The sequence below is a fragment of the Megalops cyprinoides genome, chromosome 8, assembly GCF_013368585.1.
Source record: "Megalops cyprinoides isolate fMegCyp1 chromosome 8, fMegCyp1.pri, whole genome shotgun sequence".
Taxonomy (NCBI): domain Eukaryota; kingdom Metazoa; phylum Chordata; class Actinopteri; order Elopiformes; family Megalopidae; genus Megalops; species Megalops cyprinoides.
The window spans coordinates 28480075-28500831 of record NC_050590.1 but is presented as its reverse complement, the minus strand read 5'-3'; the positions used below and the strand labels follow the sequence as shown (position 1 = coordinate 28500831).

The window sequence follows — 20757 nt, the reverse complement described above, 5'->3', positions numbered from 1 at the left end:
TAACAATATAACGATTAGGAATTATTAGTTTAAGACAGATATAGTAGAGAACGGGAGAGTTCGCTCTGTAGACTTGCCCCTGATTTACTGAGGTATTTGCAAACCAGATTTAAAAATATTTTTTATGTGTGCGCCTAAATTAAAACATGCTTTCACTGGGCGGTATAGTGCGATTAAATAAGCTGTTTTTCCTTTAAATCAGGCGCAAGGAGCTAATATAATAATTAGAATAAACCCATCCTTCATTTTTGCGCTCTCTGGCTGACACTCCTTGAAATACGCATTCATCAGTCCTACGGCTCAAGTTGATCCCCGGGGAAATCCCCGCAAATAAGTAATAAATATATAATTTTTACGTTATAGCAGAGACACTGGAATTATAGTGTGTGTGTGGCAGGATGCGCCCAGCTGTCTGTGTCGGGAGGTGGTTTAAATCACGATGTCGGCTCAACATCATGATGTCTGTCAGCCATCGGCCAACCCTAGTTCTTAGAACTAGTCTGGTTTTAGCATGCTATGCTATGCTAAACGGCTAATCACACCGGTGTGACCGTACACGCGAAAGGGTTAATTACAGTTTTTAAGAATCAATTATTTTCTTTCTCTGCATCGATGCAGGAACTTTCACTTTGGCATCGCGATGCATCGTAAAAACAATTATTTTCCCCAGCTCTAGCTTTCAGTTAGCATGGCATATAAGGGTGTTCACATTTATATTGCTCTTTGCTCTCAATGTTCAAAGTATACCATTCCCCCTAAACATATGCATGGATTCATATGTGGACAGTCTTTCAGTCTTTCACTGTTTAGTATAGTCAATTAAAACATGGCCTGTCTCTCACTCTGGAGTATGCAGTAGAGTCAGGCGTTTCCTGCTTGGGCTGTGACCACTCTCACGTCCACCATATGATATAATTGACTTAAATGCATAGTCATATGATAGATGCTACTGCTTTCCAAAAACCAGCTTGACCTAACTTAGCTATAATCCTGTGAATGTGTGCGACTACTGAAGCGCAAAGTTCAAGAACAATCGGATCAGAGTGAGTTCACTCCTTTTGTTCTGCATTACAGCGTACCGGCTGATGTTAATCATAAGGGGTGTAAGTGCCATTTTTATGTGTTGAGACTGCAGTGCATGATGGGAGGTTACCATGGACAGTGCTGCCTGGGTCTGCTGCAGCAGAGGTTCAGGGAGGTGGGAAAGGTGGATACACTCTGGGATCTTTATTGTTCCTCCGTCCAGGTCGGTGATGATGACATCCATCTAAGGAAAACACATGGCTTAAGCAAAGCTGATCATCTATAAATACAACTTGCATTCTACATGCTCACCATTTACATTCACTGAAGTTCAAACATCTTGTTTTACAGCAGCACTCCAACATGGATTCAATCCTGCAATCCCCATGCCCATTCCCTAGCTACACCATCACACAGCTGCCCATAGTTTGGAGGGCATTCTGGGGATTCTTAAAACAAATTTACCAAGTGGTGATCAGTCAAAGTCACAGATTATAGCAGCTCAGTCACAGAGAGATCCCCACACTCACCAATTCCTGAATCTCACTTTGGAACATGGAATGCACCCCGATGATGAAGGGCGTTGGGGAACTCAAAACCTCCAGCAACCGCGAGGGCAGGATTGGAATGTAGGGGTAACTTGGTTTTGGAAAAATGAAACGGAAACAATCATTACAACAGCATGACATCCATAGGATGTTTTCTGGAAAAGCAACAAGCAGAACATTTATAACGTGACAAGTAAAGAGGCTTGTGTCTAAAAATATACTAGAAATAAGCTGTGAAACATTGAGGTTAACATTGTTCACCAGAAAAATGAATCACAATGGAAGCCAATTAGTGTCTGTACTGAAAGAGGATTCCCCTGAGGAATTCAAAGTTTGATGAGAAACAGCCGAAACCGAGGTCACGCTGCGCTAACACTTCCCTTTTAACATTATAGGGAGGGCCATTGCTGGATGATGTATTCATAAGTAATAACAGACAGAATTTCTGGTGGGGCATCTAAATTCAGAGGTTTATTATGAGTCAAAGCCTATTTTAACTGATTCCAAAATTCATAACAAAACTTGAGGCACCAAGAGGAAAAGGATTTATTCTTAGATAATGTGAGAATAGCACTCCCTCCTTATTACCCAGGTGGGTGGATCCTCACCTGTACTTGAGGGGGAACATGAGGGCCTGGAGAGCTCGGCAGGCGTCCCCCAGTCTCTGGTAGCTGGTTGAGTGGAACAGAACCTTGTGTTCCGTTAGAACCGCACAAAACAAACTCAGCACGTTCTGGATCCCTAGAAACAGAAAAATAAAATAAAAAAGGAATGGGTAAGTAATTAATGAGGTATTTGCTGGGCAACAACTGCTATTATATAAAATAATGATTTTTATTAAAAACAGATGCCTTTTCTCGACAGATTTCCAAACAATTTCCACTTGTTTCTGAGGATACATTCATGTTTCACTGTTCCTTTTGCAGTAAAACATAAGTAACATGTGGTTCAGATCAAGTTTCTGCACCTGAACATCTATAGCCATTTTATTACTAAACATTAATGACAAGATAGGAAATAATTATCCATGATTTTTCTGCTATTCTTAGCAGTCTCTGTCTTTTGGCATGATTAACTTTCTTGGGTAACATATTCGGATTGTAAATAACCAATGTCATATTCGATATTGACTTTGGCTACAAAATGGGAGGTGACACTGATCAGATCACTGGAAGAAGAGTGGTTGTTAAAGAAAGGAATCAGTGCATTGTCACATGAATTTAGCCCCTTTAAGAAAGTTCATCTAGGGTTAGTTAAATAGCACTATCATATTTCAGGCAAAATCTAGGTTAAGGAATGTATGTAAAATGGATGGAGCTAATAGAGTACAACTTCTCTTGTGAAAGGACAGCAGTTTGCACAACAGCAACAACCTTCTCAAGTGTTCTCAAGACTGAAAACTAAGCACTATGATATAGACTACATGTGGACTAAACTAGCATCTGTTGTTGAGGAGCTTTGGAATTATACAATTAGAGTGTATCAAACAGAAATATGTCTCTCAAAATAGAGCAGAGGACCACTTCCTTTGACAAAAGACAAATGATAAATGGCAAATACCAACATGACAGTCTAGACAGATCCCAAGTTTACAGTTCCTGTTATTGTTTGCTATCATACAGCCAATGGACCAATTAATCACACGTTACACAAAGATAGAGGCAGAAAAATGCTGACAGAAATATCCCTCCTGTTACTGAACACCCAGAGTTCCGCTCTGTCTTCACCAAGCCGGGAAATTCACCAATAAACAGGAATGCAGAAATGAGAATGTACAGTGTCCTTCCTGTTGATGGCATACCTTGATGTCAAATCTGGAACTTCTCAAACAGAAAAAAACATGCAAGTATTTTTTCCATTAATTTTTGTGATTCTTTCATTGCTGGTCTACATGCCTTTTACACAGTGCGAGAACATAATGGACAAGCTTTTAGAAATTAGGGGGGCAATGAAGATATGATATGCATTTGCAATTTGTCTCTTAAATTCCACACCACTGAATCAAGCAGTGACTAAAACGGTGTAGTCCAAGCAATATACAATGTGTGGTGTGTGCTGCATGCATTGTTTTACTACTGGGGCTGCTGCTTCATACCGATGTGTGGAGTATTTACCCATACTTGTTTTCTGACCTTGAGGTGTTTACTTATCTGTGGAAACACCAACACATTCCCCGACGCTAAATAAAAGCAGCAGAACAGGACAGTGGCACCCACACCAGTCTGGACTGTTGATTGCAGCTTTCTTCCTATTCCCTGGAGGATGTGCTTCCTGTTGCTGATGACATAGTTGATGGAAATTATTTCTCAGTGGCAGGGGGTAACCACTCACTATCAAGCTCTCTGTGAATGGGACAGATGTCACAGCGGGGACTGCTACAACGTGCCCTTATTTGGCACTATCAAATTATCCCTTGATAGGCCATAAGAGTGCCACCGCTGATTCAATATTCATGAGTAGATGTGGCAGCCTCAATGGCCTCACTAAAATTCCGCAGCTCAAAGAAGGAAACCGTGAGGCTGAGGAGCCTCTGGTGACAGGCCATCCCCAGATCTGACTGGTAAACCAGTAAATGAGGCATTTTCTGGGGCCAGCAATGACTGTATGACGTAAAGATAAACAAACATGCTCCGTTTGCATTAATGTGATGGAGTGAGGTCGCAGCTCCAGCTCTGTAGCTGACCTGTCAGGAATCAGTGTGAGAATTTTGCCCACCACCCCGTGTCTCGGACAGGAGAGTACTGGGAGCTGTGACCCTGCTGCAGTTTGTCATGTGACATGTTATTTCAGGGAGCCTGGGTGGCCATCCGGGGCTACACATATAGCGTGTCATTACTCACGGTCTAAGCAGTTAGCTGTGCAGCATCAGGGTCACAGAGATGGGGGAGAGGAACTGCTGTAGCCTAATTGCTCAAAGAGGGCCCGGTTCATCACTGATACAGCGCTTTAAAAATGCACTCCCCCTCACTGCGTTACACAGAAATGAAAAGGAAGTACCCACTCCACCTTACGTTGTTACATCTGTAAACTGAGTATTATTACTGACATTATTGTTTATCTCCTATTTAAGAGCCTTGACTGCACCACACAACCACAAAATCCAGTCCTAATCCAATTTGTCGAATCAAGTCTGCAATATATGAAACCCTGTGGAAAAATCCAATCCAATCCAATTTCTCCTTCTGTGCCAGCTTTCAACCCTTTCTAAGAACAATAGCTTGGTTTCAAGCCACACTGTGCTTCTAAGAATGTTAGGTATGCTGCATCAGTCACTGAACACAGGAAAGAAAATCTGAGAACTATTACAGGCTGAAATTAATAAATTTTCAAATATTCATGACCACAGAAAACAAAAACCATTAATGAAAGTAATTCATTTCTTGGTGGAATTTCACCTTTGCTGACCAATGTACTCTTCCTTTGTAGAGGTGGGTAAAAAAAAAAAAGTGAAACACGTTTACAAAGAGAGACAGAAAAATGGAAAAAGTCCATTGCAGAACACCAACAGAAAATATTAATGAGAATGAGAACATTGAAACACTATAAAAAAAATAAATTACATGAACCGAAAAAAGAGTCTCTGTAAAACGTGTCTATCTTGGCTGGTTTGGTTCAGTGTTTAGGTACAGTAGTGTACATCATATGCCTTATGATCCAGCACCACAAGCCCCCCCCGCCTTTCAGTGTTCTAAAATTACATTTCTGAATAGAAAATAAAATCTGAGTAAATACATAAATATGCACATAGGTCTCTTATGACAGCTTTGTAATACTTTAGGCGTGTGGTTGGAGATGAGCTTTAACAAACCTGGCTTTTGGACAGGGCTTTTTTTAACCAGAAGCATGACATGCAACATTCTTTGATACATCTGTGGAAAAGAACAACGGGACCATGGGAGATGGTAAGTAAGTGCAGAACACGCTCTGACACTTACATTAGCTCATGCTGGAGCGGGCCCAGGGGTGGGCTGGGTCAGGCTGCGCCGCACCACACTGCCGCAGGGGTGATGAGCGCACAAATCGCTGGGATGCCAGGTCTGTGATGCCTGCCAAACAGGATCACATTGATGGCCATACTGCCGGCTTAATGCAGCTTCGTTTGGGATACAGAGTTGATGGAGTACTATTTGGGAAAGTCTGGGCCGTAACACTGCAAAATGTAGTCCCACAGTCTACTTTGGGTTTAGCCCCATCAAGATCCTTAATTTTTGACTCCAGTGCCAGCAGTAATCTGACATTATATCCAAAAACAGTCTAAATAAAATACAGTACCGGGTGAGACCTGATCTCCTTAGTACTGGTCCAACAGGTCTGCAGGCTGGCAGGATTCTGACTTTGGAGAGAGTAGATAGATTGGACTAATCAAGAGTAGATGCCTGAGGCTGTTAAGTGCTTGGGCAGAAGTCCCACATGCACTGCTGCATGACCTAGGTTAGAGAGTCCATGTGCAGAGGGGTAGCACTCCAGGAGCCTCCTTACCCCTGGCCTGGACTAATCTGCTCCAAAGGTGGCTTGCATGCCAGTGTAATCCTTTGAAGTGACCTGCCACAAATAATGTCAAACCTGTTTATTCCAATAAAAATAAAAAATCAACATCTCCAATAACACTGTTCTAGGGAAAAAAGAAGATTCCCCCTTAAATGGATTACCATGAGCCAACATTGAGCTATAATCAAGAACAAATAAAACAAACAGCATTCCTTTGAAATGACATTCTTCCAACACAAATTCATGAAACATGTTTGGCTTCAAATCATTTTTGCTGCAGTTGCCATGGTGATTGCAGTGAGTTTTGTCAATCTTGGGCATATCACCAAAAGAAGTGGCTCAACCCCTGGAAGGTATGGCAAGGTGTCCAATAGGAAAACGGTGGGAGACAGGGTTTAAAATTTTCTGTCATTACAAAATTTTGCCTGTCATTGCTTTCACAGGTTGTCATCCTTTCAATAGATAGTAGACCCCTCAAATAAAGTATCACCAGAAAGTCAGCATGATCCAGATTTTACCAACCCATGGTAATCCCTTGATAATTTTTGGGTGAGAAACCTGTATTTTGCAAATCAAAATGGCAGTTGGATGGCATTAATTTTCATCCAAACTTTCAGAATTCAGTAAATGAATTCAGTAAAATTCAGTAAGTGTTGGTTAACAGAAACCATATATGGCTTTTGTCTTATAGCTATCATGCTAACATGCTCTGAACAATGAATTATGAATTCTGGCCGATAAGAAAGAGACCCAGATAAAATGATAAACTGGAGCACCCCAGCACACATTAAGTCAATGACACAAGGCAGGCATGTGAATGTGTAGAACATCCAACCGAAGACTTTCATAAAATTTATTTGATCAAATAATCACCCCAGCTTTTGAAACACATTACTGCCAAATTACACAATACAGCTCAAAGCTGTCAGCTCTCATCTTCCGCTAGTAATTATAATATAACTCAGTCTTGACTGTGGTACCATCAATTAATGGATGTATTTATCTGTTGTCTCAGGTGTTTCCAGGCAAGGTGCTACTCTGGGAAGAGTGTCCTGTGTGTATTCTTGTGCACGTTAGCTCAATGATGTGTTTCGCCATGTTTGGTTGTTCTTCGAATTCAGTTGTAACTGCTACTGGTCACTGACAGTGCATTTGTGCACACAAAGCAAAGGCACACATTTCGATGGCAGCTTTCTAATGAACCGTGGCCGAAATGGCCAAGACAAACTTCTCTCAGTACAAGGGTCTCCACCTCTGCGGTTTGTGTTCTCTTATGCCTTGAGCTGTGAAGCTGTCTTAGTCTGAAAAGCATTTAGTAAAATCATTTAAGGACTTTACATTTTGTCATATCGACAGGTGGCTTGTTTTGGCCCTTCATACAACCTATGTGGACCCATACTGTAGATATCACTCCAGCTGTACATGAGGAACAAATGCTCATGTACCATTATGCATTCTTATTCCATCCCTTGTATTGAAGCATTTTAGCATGTGACTGAGAAATTGTAAGTGAGGGTATCTGCCATACTGTACCATGCCACATGAATAAATTTTTTATGCTTTGACTTGTTCTGGTAGAACTGTAGGTTTTCCTGGGAGCTCTTTCAAGGATGTTAATAATATAAATGTCAAAAAAGGATGCATGTAGTCAACGATGAAATCTAGATTGAAAACCACTTGTGACTACCAATCATCATGATCATAATGAAAAGAATAATCATTACTCTACTGACATGACGTAATTCTGTAGAGGAAGAAATCCGTCTCTGCGTGTATAATCACCCGGTCGGATAATGCCACAGTGTGTGGCATTTAATACTTACACAGTTTACACAGTATAATGATAATCCTGCAAGCGTGTAACCCCACGTCTCATACAACCTCAACAAGGGTAAAAAGCACTATGGTTTAGGTGCATGTTACAGGTTTTGCAATAGCCTGAAAGCGTGGTTAAAGGCTTAGAGTAAACTGCACACAATGGAATGTACAGTAGCTAAATGGGGAGAAAATGTGTATGGTTAATTACTTTCACTTCTTTATGCATTGTCTGGGGTAACAGTGATTTACTTGTTTATTGTTAAACACAAGATCCAGCACGCAGCTTATGTCAAGGTAAGAATGAGCCATGCGTTTGCTGTGTATTCAAACTGAAGTCAGCCTGGACACTTGACCTCCAAATGGCCCCAGTAAAAGCTCTAGTAGATCTGCATGCCTGTAGGCTTTGAAATGCCCCCTCCTACTTTAAAATATAATACATTACAGGAAACTTTTAATCAATCTAAGCAGAGAACTGCATGTAAAAATGAAAATATTTTATTACTTTAATATTTTAGTGTACCGTGCATCAGCCTGCATTGTAGCCTTTATTGGTTATTGCTTGCACACCAACTCAATATCTGCGTGACACACCCTGGAATATTGTTCAGTTTTATTTACCAATCAATTACCTGTGAAAAGCATTCAAAATTATTTCATAGTATTTTAATACACCTGGTACTTTCATAGTATTTTAATACACCTGGTACAGTTCATAACTATGTGTGAAACTATTGCTCCTTTTTAAGCAAACATGAATCTACTGTTAATATTATCTATAATATTACTCACAGTTCTAGCAATCATCAGCATTGTTGCTGTATATCCAACATTTCTTGGAAAGAAAAGTCTTCAATATAGTTCTAACAAACTTTCAACTCGAGGTAAAATAAAGGCTGTGGTTGGCTGAAGGTGACACTTACTTTAAAAACATGCTGTCTATAAAAGTGAATAAAAATACAGCATACTTTCTACCATCCCTATCACATTGACACACCATCACAAAACATGTAATGCCAATTTGGAGTCAACAAAGAGATAAGGTAAGCTACATCATGTGCCTGATGCATAACTCAAATTCAAATCCCATAAATTGAATTTTAAATGTCCGTAAAACTATTATCGGTGTGCTTAGTGAAGCTTTATCTGAGCAGGCTGGATTTGTGAATATGCACTGGCTGTGAAATCATTAACATCCACGTGAACAGCTTTTGGCTGAGCCTCTTAATGCAATGTAACCAAAAAAAAAAAAAACCCACAATTTGATGTGAACAGCAGCAAATGAGAATTACACTGAGACTTGTCTGACAAATAAGCTACTTGCTCAAATAAACCAATGCAAAGATCTAAACAATATGATTAAAGTGGATGTTCCAGAATAATCTAATGCTTCACCTTCTGGACAAACATGTTTGTCACAAATGCAAACTAAGTTAAACAACATAATCTTTGGGGTGTGAACTTCCTGCAAACTTTACAGCAATGATGGCACACTAAAGCAGAGTCCTCCAGTGTTTCCTCATCAGACTGTCAATTATAATTGACTGTGCTAAATAAACGCAATATGACTGCTCTTTCAGCTGAAAACTGATTTGTGTTTCACACACGTGATGGCAATTTTATATAGTCCATTGAGGTCAAAATGTGTATTGGAGGTGTATTAAAGCAAAGAGATTTTACCAACTTATTTGCAATAATTAGCACTACAGTTTAGAAATTTTCTTTCCAAAAAGAACTGAGATGGAATAAGTTACTTCAGCTGAAGGTGCTGGTATGTATGTTAGGATGGAGATATTTGCATTATTGGATGGAGCAGGCTGACCACTGTGCTACTGTGTAATATCTCTAACACTCACCTAGCTGCTGAAAGAGAAGGGCCACACTCTTCCCCGTGATGGGCAGGTTATCGTTCAGAGGGGTTTGGATGAGCTGCCGGTCGCCTGCTCCCAGAGAGAAGAGTTTCTGTAGGAGTGCCAGAATGTCCAGGTAAGTGTGAAGGCCACGTACCACTATTTAGGCAATGCATTGTCTTTTTTTAAAAATATTTCATTTCACAAATTTCAGATCACTCTGTATTATTCACTGACAAAAAATTCCACAGGAAAACAGTGTAAAAATGTATTTACCAATGGAGGCACCAAATGACAGCCAGACAGAATGTTACCTTAGAATTTTCTCCAAAAAAAAGACTTTTGCTATGTGTACGTTTCTCTTCCATTTTACTTCGGAAGGGAAGGGGACAAATCTGGCACACAACACAGTATATGACATTTCATAAGAATGGTTTTGAAATCCAGAAAAATTCCACAAGGGTCCAAAAACGAAGATAAGGAAAAGAAAAATCTTTATTTGAGTGAAAGCAAATGCTGCCCAGGAGCCAAGATCCTGGGAGGTCACAGATCAGAGACCATGATGGGTATGTAGAACAAAATTGCCAATAATTATCAGAATGCGGCCATGGGTCACCTACTTTAAAACAAAGGAGTGTGCAATTGCAGTTCAGCACATAAGGATGCACTTCCAGCAAATGAATAACACCCATGCCACACAAGCCTTGTGCAGAGCGTAGGACTGACCTGGCTTTTGAGATGGGGCCTACGACTTTGACTGCATTTAGTAAGTAAGGATGTTGACATAACCTAAATAACACGGGGAGAGCATAGCACAGTTGGCACCTGATAGAATGAGTTTAACCTTTGTGCAGCAAACTTACAAGAAGCCTCACATATGGTAAACTGCACCATTATTCGGACGTAGTGGCTGCTTTTTTGGAGAACTGACTCTGTATGGCCAATGTAAGTTTGACAAGAAAGAAAGAGAAAGAGAGAGAGGGAGAGCTAGTGTCTTCTAACTCCCCTGATTCATATTCCATTAAGCTATAAATTGTGTTGTGGTGATCAATGAATCTGTAACAGTCTTGAGGTCTGTAATGCATTTTCTGTTTGATCAGTGTAAAAGCATATTGGCATGGCTAGAGAGAACAATGGTTTGAGCAAAATTGTGCAATGTATTTATCAGCAAATTACGTGAAAATTTTGAGCTGCAATCTGCATTGATGGAATTACTGTGTAAGCCTTTTATGAGGCCACATTCTTTCATTTCTAACACAAAAATACACGCTGTCTGATATTTGGGCTTATTTTTTAAACCAAACTTCTTCAGTATTTTTTTTAAAGGTTTTCATCTCTCTACAGGGGTGGTTTATGTGGGGGAAAACTTTAATGTGGCTGTCACCACTGAACTGGAGAAGAGTCTTAAGATCACTGTGAGCTCATGATGAATGGGGCCTCAGAGACCAACTCCTCATCATTCTATACATAATTACATGTATTTTTTGCTGACTTCAACACTTTTTTTAATAACACCAATCAGGGTCAGCTATGAAAAAATCATGTGCATTGGCTGATCGCTATGGCACTTCTTCTAGGAGGAATATACATGCACTTATTACAAAACAAACAAAAAAGGTTAAGTTCTGAATAATTCACTCATTTGGTACTACATGTGCTCTTGAAAGTAATGTGTGGAGACGTTGGAAAATATACAGAGAGTGGGGGGGATGTCGCCTCCCTGATTTATTAGCACCCAGTGTGTCCTGTTTTTGGAGTAACAGATCCAAGTGTCAAATTAACCCCGGGTGACCCCAGCTCGGGGCTTGCGTGGAATTCCATGGGTCTCTGGTGGGAGGGCCGTGGGGACTCATGGGGCGCTGGGTGGAGAGCCCCTCTTAGACATGAGGTATTTTAGGAATTGTTTGTTTTAGCACGGCCTCACCTGGGACCCACCGGCCACCGGCACGAGGCAAGTGAAGAGGTTGGCTACCAGCCCCTCCAGGGGGAAGTTGAGACTGTCGATGTAGACTGTGTAGATGAGGCCCAGGCAACCCTGAGAGAAACATAGGAGACGGAATATAGGTCTCTGCTGATCCGGACACACGATCACTGCATACAGTATGAATACACTGAACTATAAGTCCTCACCAGGCAAGAAGAAAACAAGTTACAGAAATAAACACACAAATAGGCATTTTTTTGCATACATTGGTTAAATACAGCAAAAACAGAAATTCATCATCCTTCATATTTCAGTTAAAATCAACTCATAGTAATAATCATAATTATTGTTAATAATATGGGAACACAGAAACAGATGGATGGACTGTATGAAAATTGCATTACTGATGGGAGTTGAGAAAAGGTTATGACAATAAATACTTTATGCTGTAGCCCAAGTGTCACATCCCGATTTCCAGTCCTGCCACCTCGCTGCCCTGCCTATCAAGCCAACTGCGTGCCAAGAACCGGACATTCTAAGATACATTTTATAATTACTCTGTTGTTGATTACTACTGTCTATCAAACTCAAATGTCTTAAAGTACGTAGTACAACTTTAAGTTTTCTCTCTAATTCTATCTGCCCAGTGCCGGCCAGAAGCAGATGGGGTCCCCCTCTGAGCCGGGTTCTGCTCAAGGTTTCTTCCTGTTAATTAGGGAGTTTTTCCTTGCCACTTTTGCCTTAGGCTTGATTTCAGGGGGTCTCAGGCCTGGGAACAATGTAAAGCTGCTTTGTGACAACTTGTGCTGTAAAAAGCACTATACAAATAAAATTGAATTGAACTGAATTTATGAATCACCCCAAAAATCTGGCAAAAACAGCCGCAGTACAACCCTGGTCATCAGAGCCATTTGAAGGGAGATTGGCAGAGTTTAATGATGTATCCCTTGGGACCGAATCTGAGAATGTTAAGCAGTATGGCAATTCCATATGTTCAAACTGTAAATGGATGAAAACACTTGAATATTATTTTTATTCCCCATGTCGCTATTGATATGCATGTACAGTGTTAGTAAGAGGACAACAATTAGACTGCAGACAGAGTAGAAGAGCTGGTCAGTTCAGTGTCTACTGAACATGAACTGTGATGCTGACCCAATGACTAATGAAACACAGTGTATGGAGATCTGCATGAGGGGAAAGCCCACGGAATTATAAAAATGATAAAAAATTCAAAATTGATTAGATATACATTGTGAGTGTGAATCCGGCAAATACAGGTGAGAACCTGACAATAAACACTTCATATTTAGCTGTTGACTGACTGTAAATACAACAAGGCAGCAAACACTTCCACACTAAATATGGAGCAAACGCAAATGGTTTGCTCCATATTTAATTACTCAAACTGACATTGGTGGAAACCTTGGTCCATAGAGTAAAAAGTTAAAAATTCAAAGAATGTCAGCGGTGATCTAAAACATTGTGGTATATGAGGTCAGTTCAGGTCAGCACCAGCTCTGCCCATCCACATGTAGACAGTGTTTGCTCAATTTAGCTGCTTTCACTGTGAGTCTGCTTTACCTGGACACACTACACTACATTACACTATACCCTCTTTTAGCTGGCGAGTCACACTTTTAATGTCATGGCCACAAGAGCATAGGTTTATGGGTTGACCATGGGTTTACTGACTGACTTGTCCCAGAGGCAGCAGCACTGTTCTTAATTGGGGGGGGGGGGGGGGGGGGGGTAATCACTCATCTTTAATTTTATCTTTGCATGGTTGCACAAATGTGATTAACAAAGAAAAACTGACAGACATTTCAATGTTTCAGTTTACAGTTTTACAGTTTACATTTTACATATGTAATGATGTTACTACTAACAAAGAAAATGATCCTGTCAGCAATTTTGCTTTACCCGGAAGATTTCTGGAAAATCCAACCTGGACACCAGAATAAGACTTTTGGGTGTGAACATTTGTGCCGGCTGGATCAAACCACTCTCCTCCTCATCTTCATCTTCATCCCCATCTGTCTCCACACTCTTTGATCCCTGAAAGAGACCGAATACACCACATCATGGTACCACTTTATGAAACACTTTATGAAACGAATTCCATAGTTAACCTGCAGTGAACCCATTATTAACCTGCCTCATGAGAATACTGACATTCCAATGACCCAGTTTATACTCTAACAAACTATTCTCCACAGAGCAGATCATAGCAGTTAATCAGCATTGACAAACAGCACCTGACAAAGTTCCCAATGAACTGTAACAGTAAAGTGTGTACTTGAAAGACTGGGAAAGCCTGCTTAATTGGTAGAGTTAGTTTTATTAACAAAGAGGCTGCAGTGAAAACCAATGTTCCTGTGCAAATTGATTTCACTCAAAAAACTTTGAATCACCCCACAAAACTGAGCTTGCCCAACACTAGACAGTGGTAGAGCTGGTGAACTGATCCCATGAGCACATAGAGCCACAGCTACAGGGGCACCAGGGTACAGTGTTAGGTTTAACTCATTGTCTCTTCCAATCTAAGGGGAGAGGGTGCAGGGGGTGGTGAAAACACCCCACATTACAGCACAAAGTGTCCTGCTGGACATGCTTACATAGCCCCACACTAGAAACCATTAAAGTGGGGAGGAGTGGGGTGGGGTGGGGGGGGGGGGGGGGGGGGCGCAATGCCTTGCAGCGTATTTCAGCAGATAAAGAACATAGTGCTGCAGAGTGGCTGGTTACTCATGCACACTTTCCAGTAACACTTGCATCTATGCTGTGTCAGAGTGTGGAGGTTCTCACTCGTACACAGCTGTGTCACCCTCTCACTTTATTCTCCCTGGCTTTGCAGAATTTCTCAGGGCTGTTGAGAAATGCAGGAGATGCCATACAGGGAAATGCCAAGATTAAGTGAATACTGCGCAATTGGTCTGATCCCCCTCTTGTAGAGGTATCAACAAGTAAGTAAATCATGCTGCTGAAGTTCAGCGAATTCACTCCCTGCACTCTCAGTGAAAAAAATATGACAGGATAGGTAAGGATACAGTTTGGAAATCCAAAATGGTATTTGAAGCAGAAATTCCATACAAGTGGGTGACCCTATTTAAAGGAGCCCTAACTGTTGAAAACACTGACTTCAATGTCAAGTATTTAGAATTCTGTGTGCTGTGAGCAAGAAAGCCATCACCAGAAAGTGGTTAAAGAAAGAAACACCTTCAATTGATGATTGGTTTGATATTGCATATGATATTTGTATAATGGAAAGAATAACTTTCTCCATGAGGCTGCAACAGAAAAAGTTCGGAAATATATGGGAATTAAGTACATGATACCTATACGCCCATCTTTTGTTTAAATTGTTTAAATTTCAATGTAAACACTATCTTTAGTAGTTATTCATGTGCGTTGAGTGGAGCACCCCAAGGTTCTGGTTCTACTTAAATATATGTTGTACTTTGTAATTCCAATTAAATTTTTTAAAACATTTTATTTACTTATTTTTTAAAAATATTATTTGTGTATATAAAAGTATGGATATACAGGATTTTTCTATTTTGCTTGAAATGCTATACTCGACTATGTTTTTATTGTATGTCTTATAATATCCAAATAAAAAGAGAATTAAAAAAAAATAAATCCACAACAATCAAAACAGTTCCTCAGAATTAACCAGTGGAGTCTTTACCAGAAGGACAACATAATCACACAAAATAAACAACGGCACAAACCTCCGAGATTCATATCGACAATGTGGGAAACTTCTTCTCTTAAGGGGATTCTTCCAATCACAAATTGCACCGCAAACAAATACAAACAAGTAAAAATGGGACCAGTGTCTCCGGGGGGGCAGACTGTGACCTACAAGAAGTGTCATTTCCAAGAGGACCTGTGCCAGTGCATGCCGAACATAAGTAAATCACATGTGGTGTTTGTGAAAATACCAGTGGCTCAAACTCAGCCGAGCAGATTATTACAGACAGTGATCACTTTTGCTGTCTGAGAAAAGAGAGAGGGGATTCTTCATGGGCCCAGTATGCATTTCAGGTCAATAGGCTGACTTAGCACTGACACTGGCTGTCGATATTTCTGATGACATAGAAAGACTAAAAAAAAGACTTGTCTACCGGAGGAAGTTCTGAGGCAGAGGGGACAGAGATGGGCTTTACAAACACTACAGGAACATCACTGTATCTATACAGTCTAACTATGACACGAGATCTCAGATATAGCTGAAATGACACACAAGTATATTCTGTTCGAACAGCACTCTCCAGACTGCTCATGTTCTGTGCTTCCTCAGTAGACATGTACAGTTGCGGTGATTTGACAGTTAAAAAAAAAACATTGTCAGTAAAGCTGACAGTGTCACACAATATGGAAGAACAAAATCTTGCTTTCAGAGAGAATTGAGGTTTTTTTTTTTTTTTCCAGACAGACTGATGTATTTTTGAATATCAACACAATTGCATCTTTCCTGAATTATTTACTTTATATATTTATGAAGCATAACAGGTAACTGCAGGTAAACAGATGTCTGGATATTAATACTGGCTAAATGTAGGTCAAAAACACAAAATCATGATGGACAAATTACAATATGGCACCAGTCTGTAAGCAGAACATTAGAAGTGCTGCCAGAAGCTCCAGAAGTGGAGAAAATTTCTTTAAGTGGTTGAAGAGTGTTCTCTAGCTGGTCGGGGATGTTATTGTAACCCGGGCCTGGCCTTTAACACAAACCAAGTGTTGAACTAAGTAGTTCAAAATGTTAATTCATGTTCAGCAAAGCACAGATTTTTTTAAATTGAATTTCCTGCTTAATGATGTCAAAAAATGCAATCCTGACTAAAATAGCTCAGCTGGATCCCTGAGAAGTCTACATTCAATGTGACGAGAATAGAAGACTGTTGGCTAAATTTCATAAAGGACACAAGCCCAGGGGAAGAGGAAGCGAAATAGCCTGCAGAGTCGATACCATTTAGAGCCCTGTACTGCTGTTGCTCACACAGTCCTTTACTCATGCAAGTCCTCTACTGAAAAAACAAGAGGTTTATCAAGGTCAAGGTTTATCATTTGAAGCCTTTGTTTGGCTGTAACTTCTCGCCAGATTAGACAAGCAATGTCATAGACGGTGAATATCAGTACATTGACTGCTGCTTTGAGGCCAAAGCGCTATACAACAGGCATCAAACATTTCCACAAGTTTACTCATCACATTAATCACTTGACCAAAGAGCTGAATCACAACTGGAAATGCCCTAAACATAAACAGCAGCATTAGCTCATCTGTGCCTGCACTATGCTTTAACTCAAGTGTTCTGAAAGGAGAGTGCATAAAGACATGGGGCAAGCATGCATTCACCTGTCCCATTTAAGTAAGCAGCTGGTCCCTGGATATTCCTCTCCACAACCTGCTTGACTGGAACTAAGCCGGCAAACCTCCACCAAGGGTGAGCACTCCACTGTCTGGTTCTTATCATCCCATCTAGGAACTATCTGTATGGCTAACATCCATAGACAAGCACCTTTCAAGCCCTCTGGCTGAGCCCTTTGTCAGACACTGTTGTTTTATCATACAAGACAAACATTCAATCAAGGGCTTTGGAATCCGAGCTCCTGGACTATGTCAGAACCAGGAGCACGGGGCTTAAAATATTCTATCACATGGAAAACACATTGTGACATTAACTCAAGAATTTGGTTAAATTATATGGGGAAACACATTTTTCTACCAACAGACAAGTTTATTTTGGAGATAACTGGATTATAATAATCATGAACATGCTTATGATTATCAGCATTACTTATAATCTAGAGCCATTTAGTTTAGTACATCTCAAAGTACAGACCATAATACTCCAGAGAATATTGCTGCTGTCTAGCCAGTTCGTCCACAAAAAGTAGTCCACACGAGCAATATTGTACAGTACTGTTTACTGGTGTTACTAAAGGGGTTCGAAGCCTATATCCAGTACAATATATGAAGATGCCTATTGCATTTTTCACAGAGCGCAATGAGTGCAAAATCTGTTTCAAAAATGAAAACAATCTGATTTCACCTGATCTGGTGTACATATGGTGGCTTTAGAGAACACATTTGATGTGTGAGACAAAACAAGAAAAAAGACCACAATTTCCACTGAAGAGATTGTCTGTTCATTTTTGTCCAATTTTACTACGAAAACTTTCTTGCCATTTCTCTTCAACACTGTATCTTTGTACGCAGCAACTACGAAGTTCCACTGAGTGAATGTACAATTCTTCATTACTATGTACTCTTAGGTGACTGTGTCACTTGGCAGTGGGCACTCGGGGTGACCCGCACCTTGACAGGCTGTTGCCACAGTGCTGTGTGAGAGGTGTGCCCTGTCACCCTGCCAAGCCTCGGGTTCGGCACTCCACCCTCCACCCCCAGCTGACGCACACACTGCGAGTAATGTTCGTCAGTGCCTCGCCCTGCCCCAGCCCAAACTAACTTGATTAAAGCCATCCACTACAGACAAAAGGGTGATGGGAGTTCTACTGAGATAGGCGAGAGGTGCCCCACCACAAATGCCCATGGCAACAGCGTGTCTCAGACATGATGGGACAGTTTCATACTTGGCCATGGGACGTTTGTGGGATGTGGAGGTCAGAGTGTAAGCAAGGGAAGATCACAGCCTCACTGCTGCTAAGGATGATTGACTCAGGTGTTCCTAATAGGGGAGGGAGTGAGGGCAAGATGCGGTAGGGCAGACAGCAGCTGGTCACCATAGCATAGGACGTGAGCGTGGAAGATGTGAACTGTTGTGTGATCCTTAACAGCTACGAAACACCATGTTGTGCGAATGCCACTTGTTGACTTCCTCCTGACATCACTGTGCACTCCAAACGAGCACCCGCGTCCAGTGTGATGAGGCTTTGAACCAAAGGAAAACAGTCACCACACATCCTGACTGGGCAGGATGTTTAATGTCACTGGTGTGATGCGTGCAGTGTGAAACCGTAAACTAAACTCATTTACATTCCAGACTGAAAACAGCAAAAGCTGGGCTCTGCTGGGGGGACATTATAAAAAGAACCAGAGGATGACTCACCGCTTCAAAATGAGCAGTATCACAGAAGTCTTCTTCCTGCCTGCAACGTGCTAGCTATCACACAACAAGCACATCCAAATTCACCTCGATCTTACGGGCCAATGTTTGAATAAGATTTTAATAACGTGCCACAATTAAAATTTGTGTGATTGACGGACACTTCGCTCAGGTCCACTACTCTGTCTGGCATATTTAACCATTTTTCCGCACATGATAAATCTACAACATGCTCATTAATTCTGACAGCAAGTGTGACTCCTGAGTCCTGCTGGTGACCTCACATGTGTTGGGACAGTCTTCTTTCTTAATGACAAAGAATGCAGCCCTATAATCTTTGGACTGCAGAAAGACAGCAGGAAGTTTACAGAATGACAGTGCAGGATTGGACTATACTCAACACAAGTAATTTCAAAACTATGCACCCCTTTAGGGGGACAGATTTTATTTGGGTTCTGCTCAATTAAACTCCACAAAACAATAAGCAAGGCACTTTAAACAAGCTTTTGAGAGAGGAACCACAGATTTACATACATTTTTTTTACAATTTACAATAATCCAGCGCATTTCAAGGGTAGTCATATCCATAAAATCACTGAATGCATCACACTCTAAAACACTCTAAATTAAGGCTTTCTGAGGAAAATACACATAAAAGTGGCAAAATATTGTTTATCCCATCTGTTCAAGAGAGTGATCAAATGACTAGCACTTTGGATGAAGTAAGTATTGTTCCTCAAGACAAGACAAGTTTGACAAAATATCCCCAAAATGTGAAGTGCTCACTGATTTGCTCAGTAATGCTTCTAATCTGGTACTTAAGGTTTGGACCATGTTTATCATAATAACATGATAGGGAGCACAGGAAAAGATTCTGGAGAGCACATGTGATGGCATGACCTTATTGTTCGTGTTGATTTTAAGATAAGCTTGTGTGGGAGGTGATAGGTGACATTTTGAGCATTTCCATTGACGTGTGTGAGACTTGTTCACTTGATCTTTAGGCAAATACTTCTCCTCTGACCAAAATACGCATCTGCCTGCCTAACCAGAAGTAGGCTTACATGTTTATTATTCTTGACTTGTGTGCTGCTATCAGACTCCACTCCCTGAAGACCACTTATCTAGCTAGGCTTTTGCAGGGGTAGGCCTGGTAATAGGTATAACAGCAGTGTCTAGCTTCAAACCTCTAACCCTCTGGTACAGAGTCTCAGTGCAGCTGCATGCTCTTTGTGAATGCTACATAATCAGGATTACGAGAGAATAAACGAATCAGATTAGTGTGGGCCACTGTTCGACTATCACCAGCTAAGAAAGGCATAGGCCTCTGGCTCTGTTGGAGCAAACCTGACCACCCTTACCTGCAGGTTAATTTCTGCCTCAAAGAAGGTCAGGCAGGAGCAGTAGTGCCTGTCCGAGTCGATGTCAGTCAGCACCACGGTGAAGAAGGTGGGTTGCTTCCTCTCACGAGACAGCTTCCACCCTCCTGGCTGGCAGAACTGAAACCGCAGAAAAAACTGGGGTCAGGGCAGTGGAAAGCTCACAGTCAGTCTGAGCTTCTAAGAACCATTTCATCACACCCAGGGGAGCACTTGATGGTTCACAGATGAATAACTGCTTAGCATCTCCTCTGAAAGCATATTGTCGCCCATCGGGTAAGAACCTGATTTTATGTCACACCGCAGGTAAACACTAAATGACATAAGCTTATGAGAGAGGTGGGAGGGCCATTAGCGCTCATTCCTGTAGGTCTAAATTCCCTTCACTCTGAAGGTGTTGAGGGACATGTGTGCAAAAGTGTACTTGTACTGTACTTCCTGCTTCAGTGAAGCATAGAATTCTGCATTACCCGGCAGTATGGTGCTGGAGTAGAATTTATGTTTCCAACTGATCTCTTCTCCTCTCCTTCCTAAAACTGATGAAAGTTCTGAGGCAAATGCTTAAAAATGTTTGCTGAAGGAGCATAACATCCTGGACAAACCTCAAAAATGTACGCTCTGGCAAACTGATGGTGAATTCTGACAGTGGATTAT

The 20757-nt window shown here is 41.0% G+C and overlaps 1 protein-coding gene across 3 annotated transcripts in view; it reads right to left on the bottom strand.

The window, feature by feature from the left end:
• Nucleotides 1-20757, bottom strand: part of LOC118781744 (myotubularin-related protein 13-like) — a 113653-nt gene that overhangs the window by 46697 nt on the left and 46199 nt on the right. For all 3 annotated transcript variants that reach the window (XM_036534773.1, XM_036534771.1, XM_036534772.1), the window contains exons 3-9: nt 20086-20223; nt 13572-13706; nt 11649-11759; nt 9731-9836; nt 2180-2312; nt 1554-1662; nt 1154-1267 (exon numbers count right to left, since the gene is read on the bottom strand). In XM_036534773.1, coding sequence (XP_036390666.1) covers nt 1154-1267; nt 1554-1662; nt 2180-2312; nt 9731-9836; nt 11649-11759; nt 13572-13706; nt 20086-20223 — 846 coding nt within the window. The remainder of the gene's footprint in view (nt 1-1153; nt 1268-1553; nt 1663-2179; nt 2313-9730; nt 9837-11648; nt 11760-13571; nt 13707-20085; nt 20224-20757) is intronic.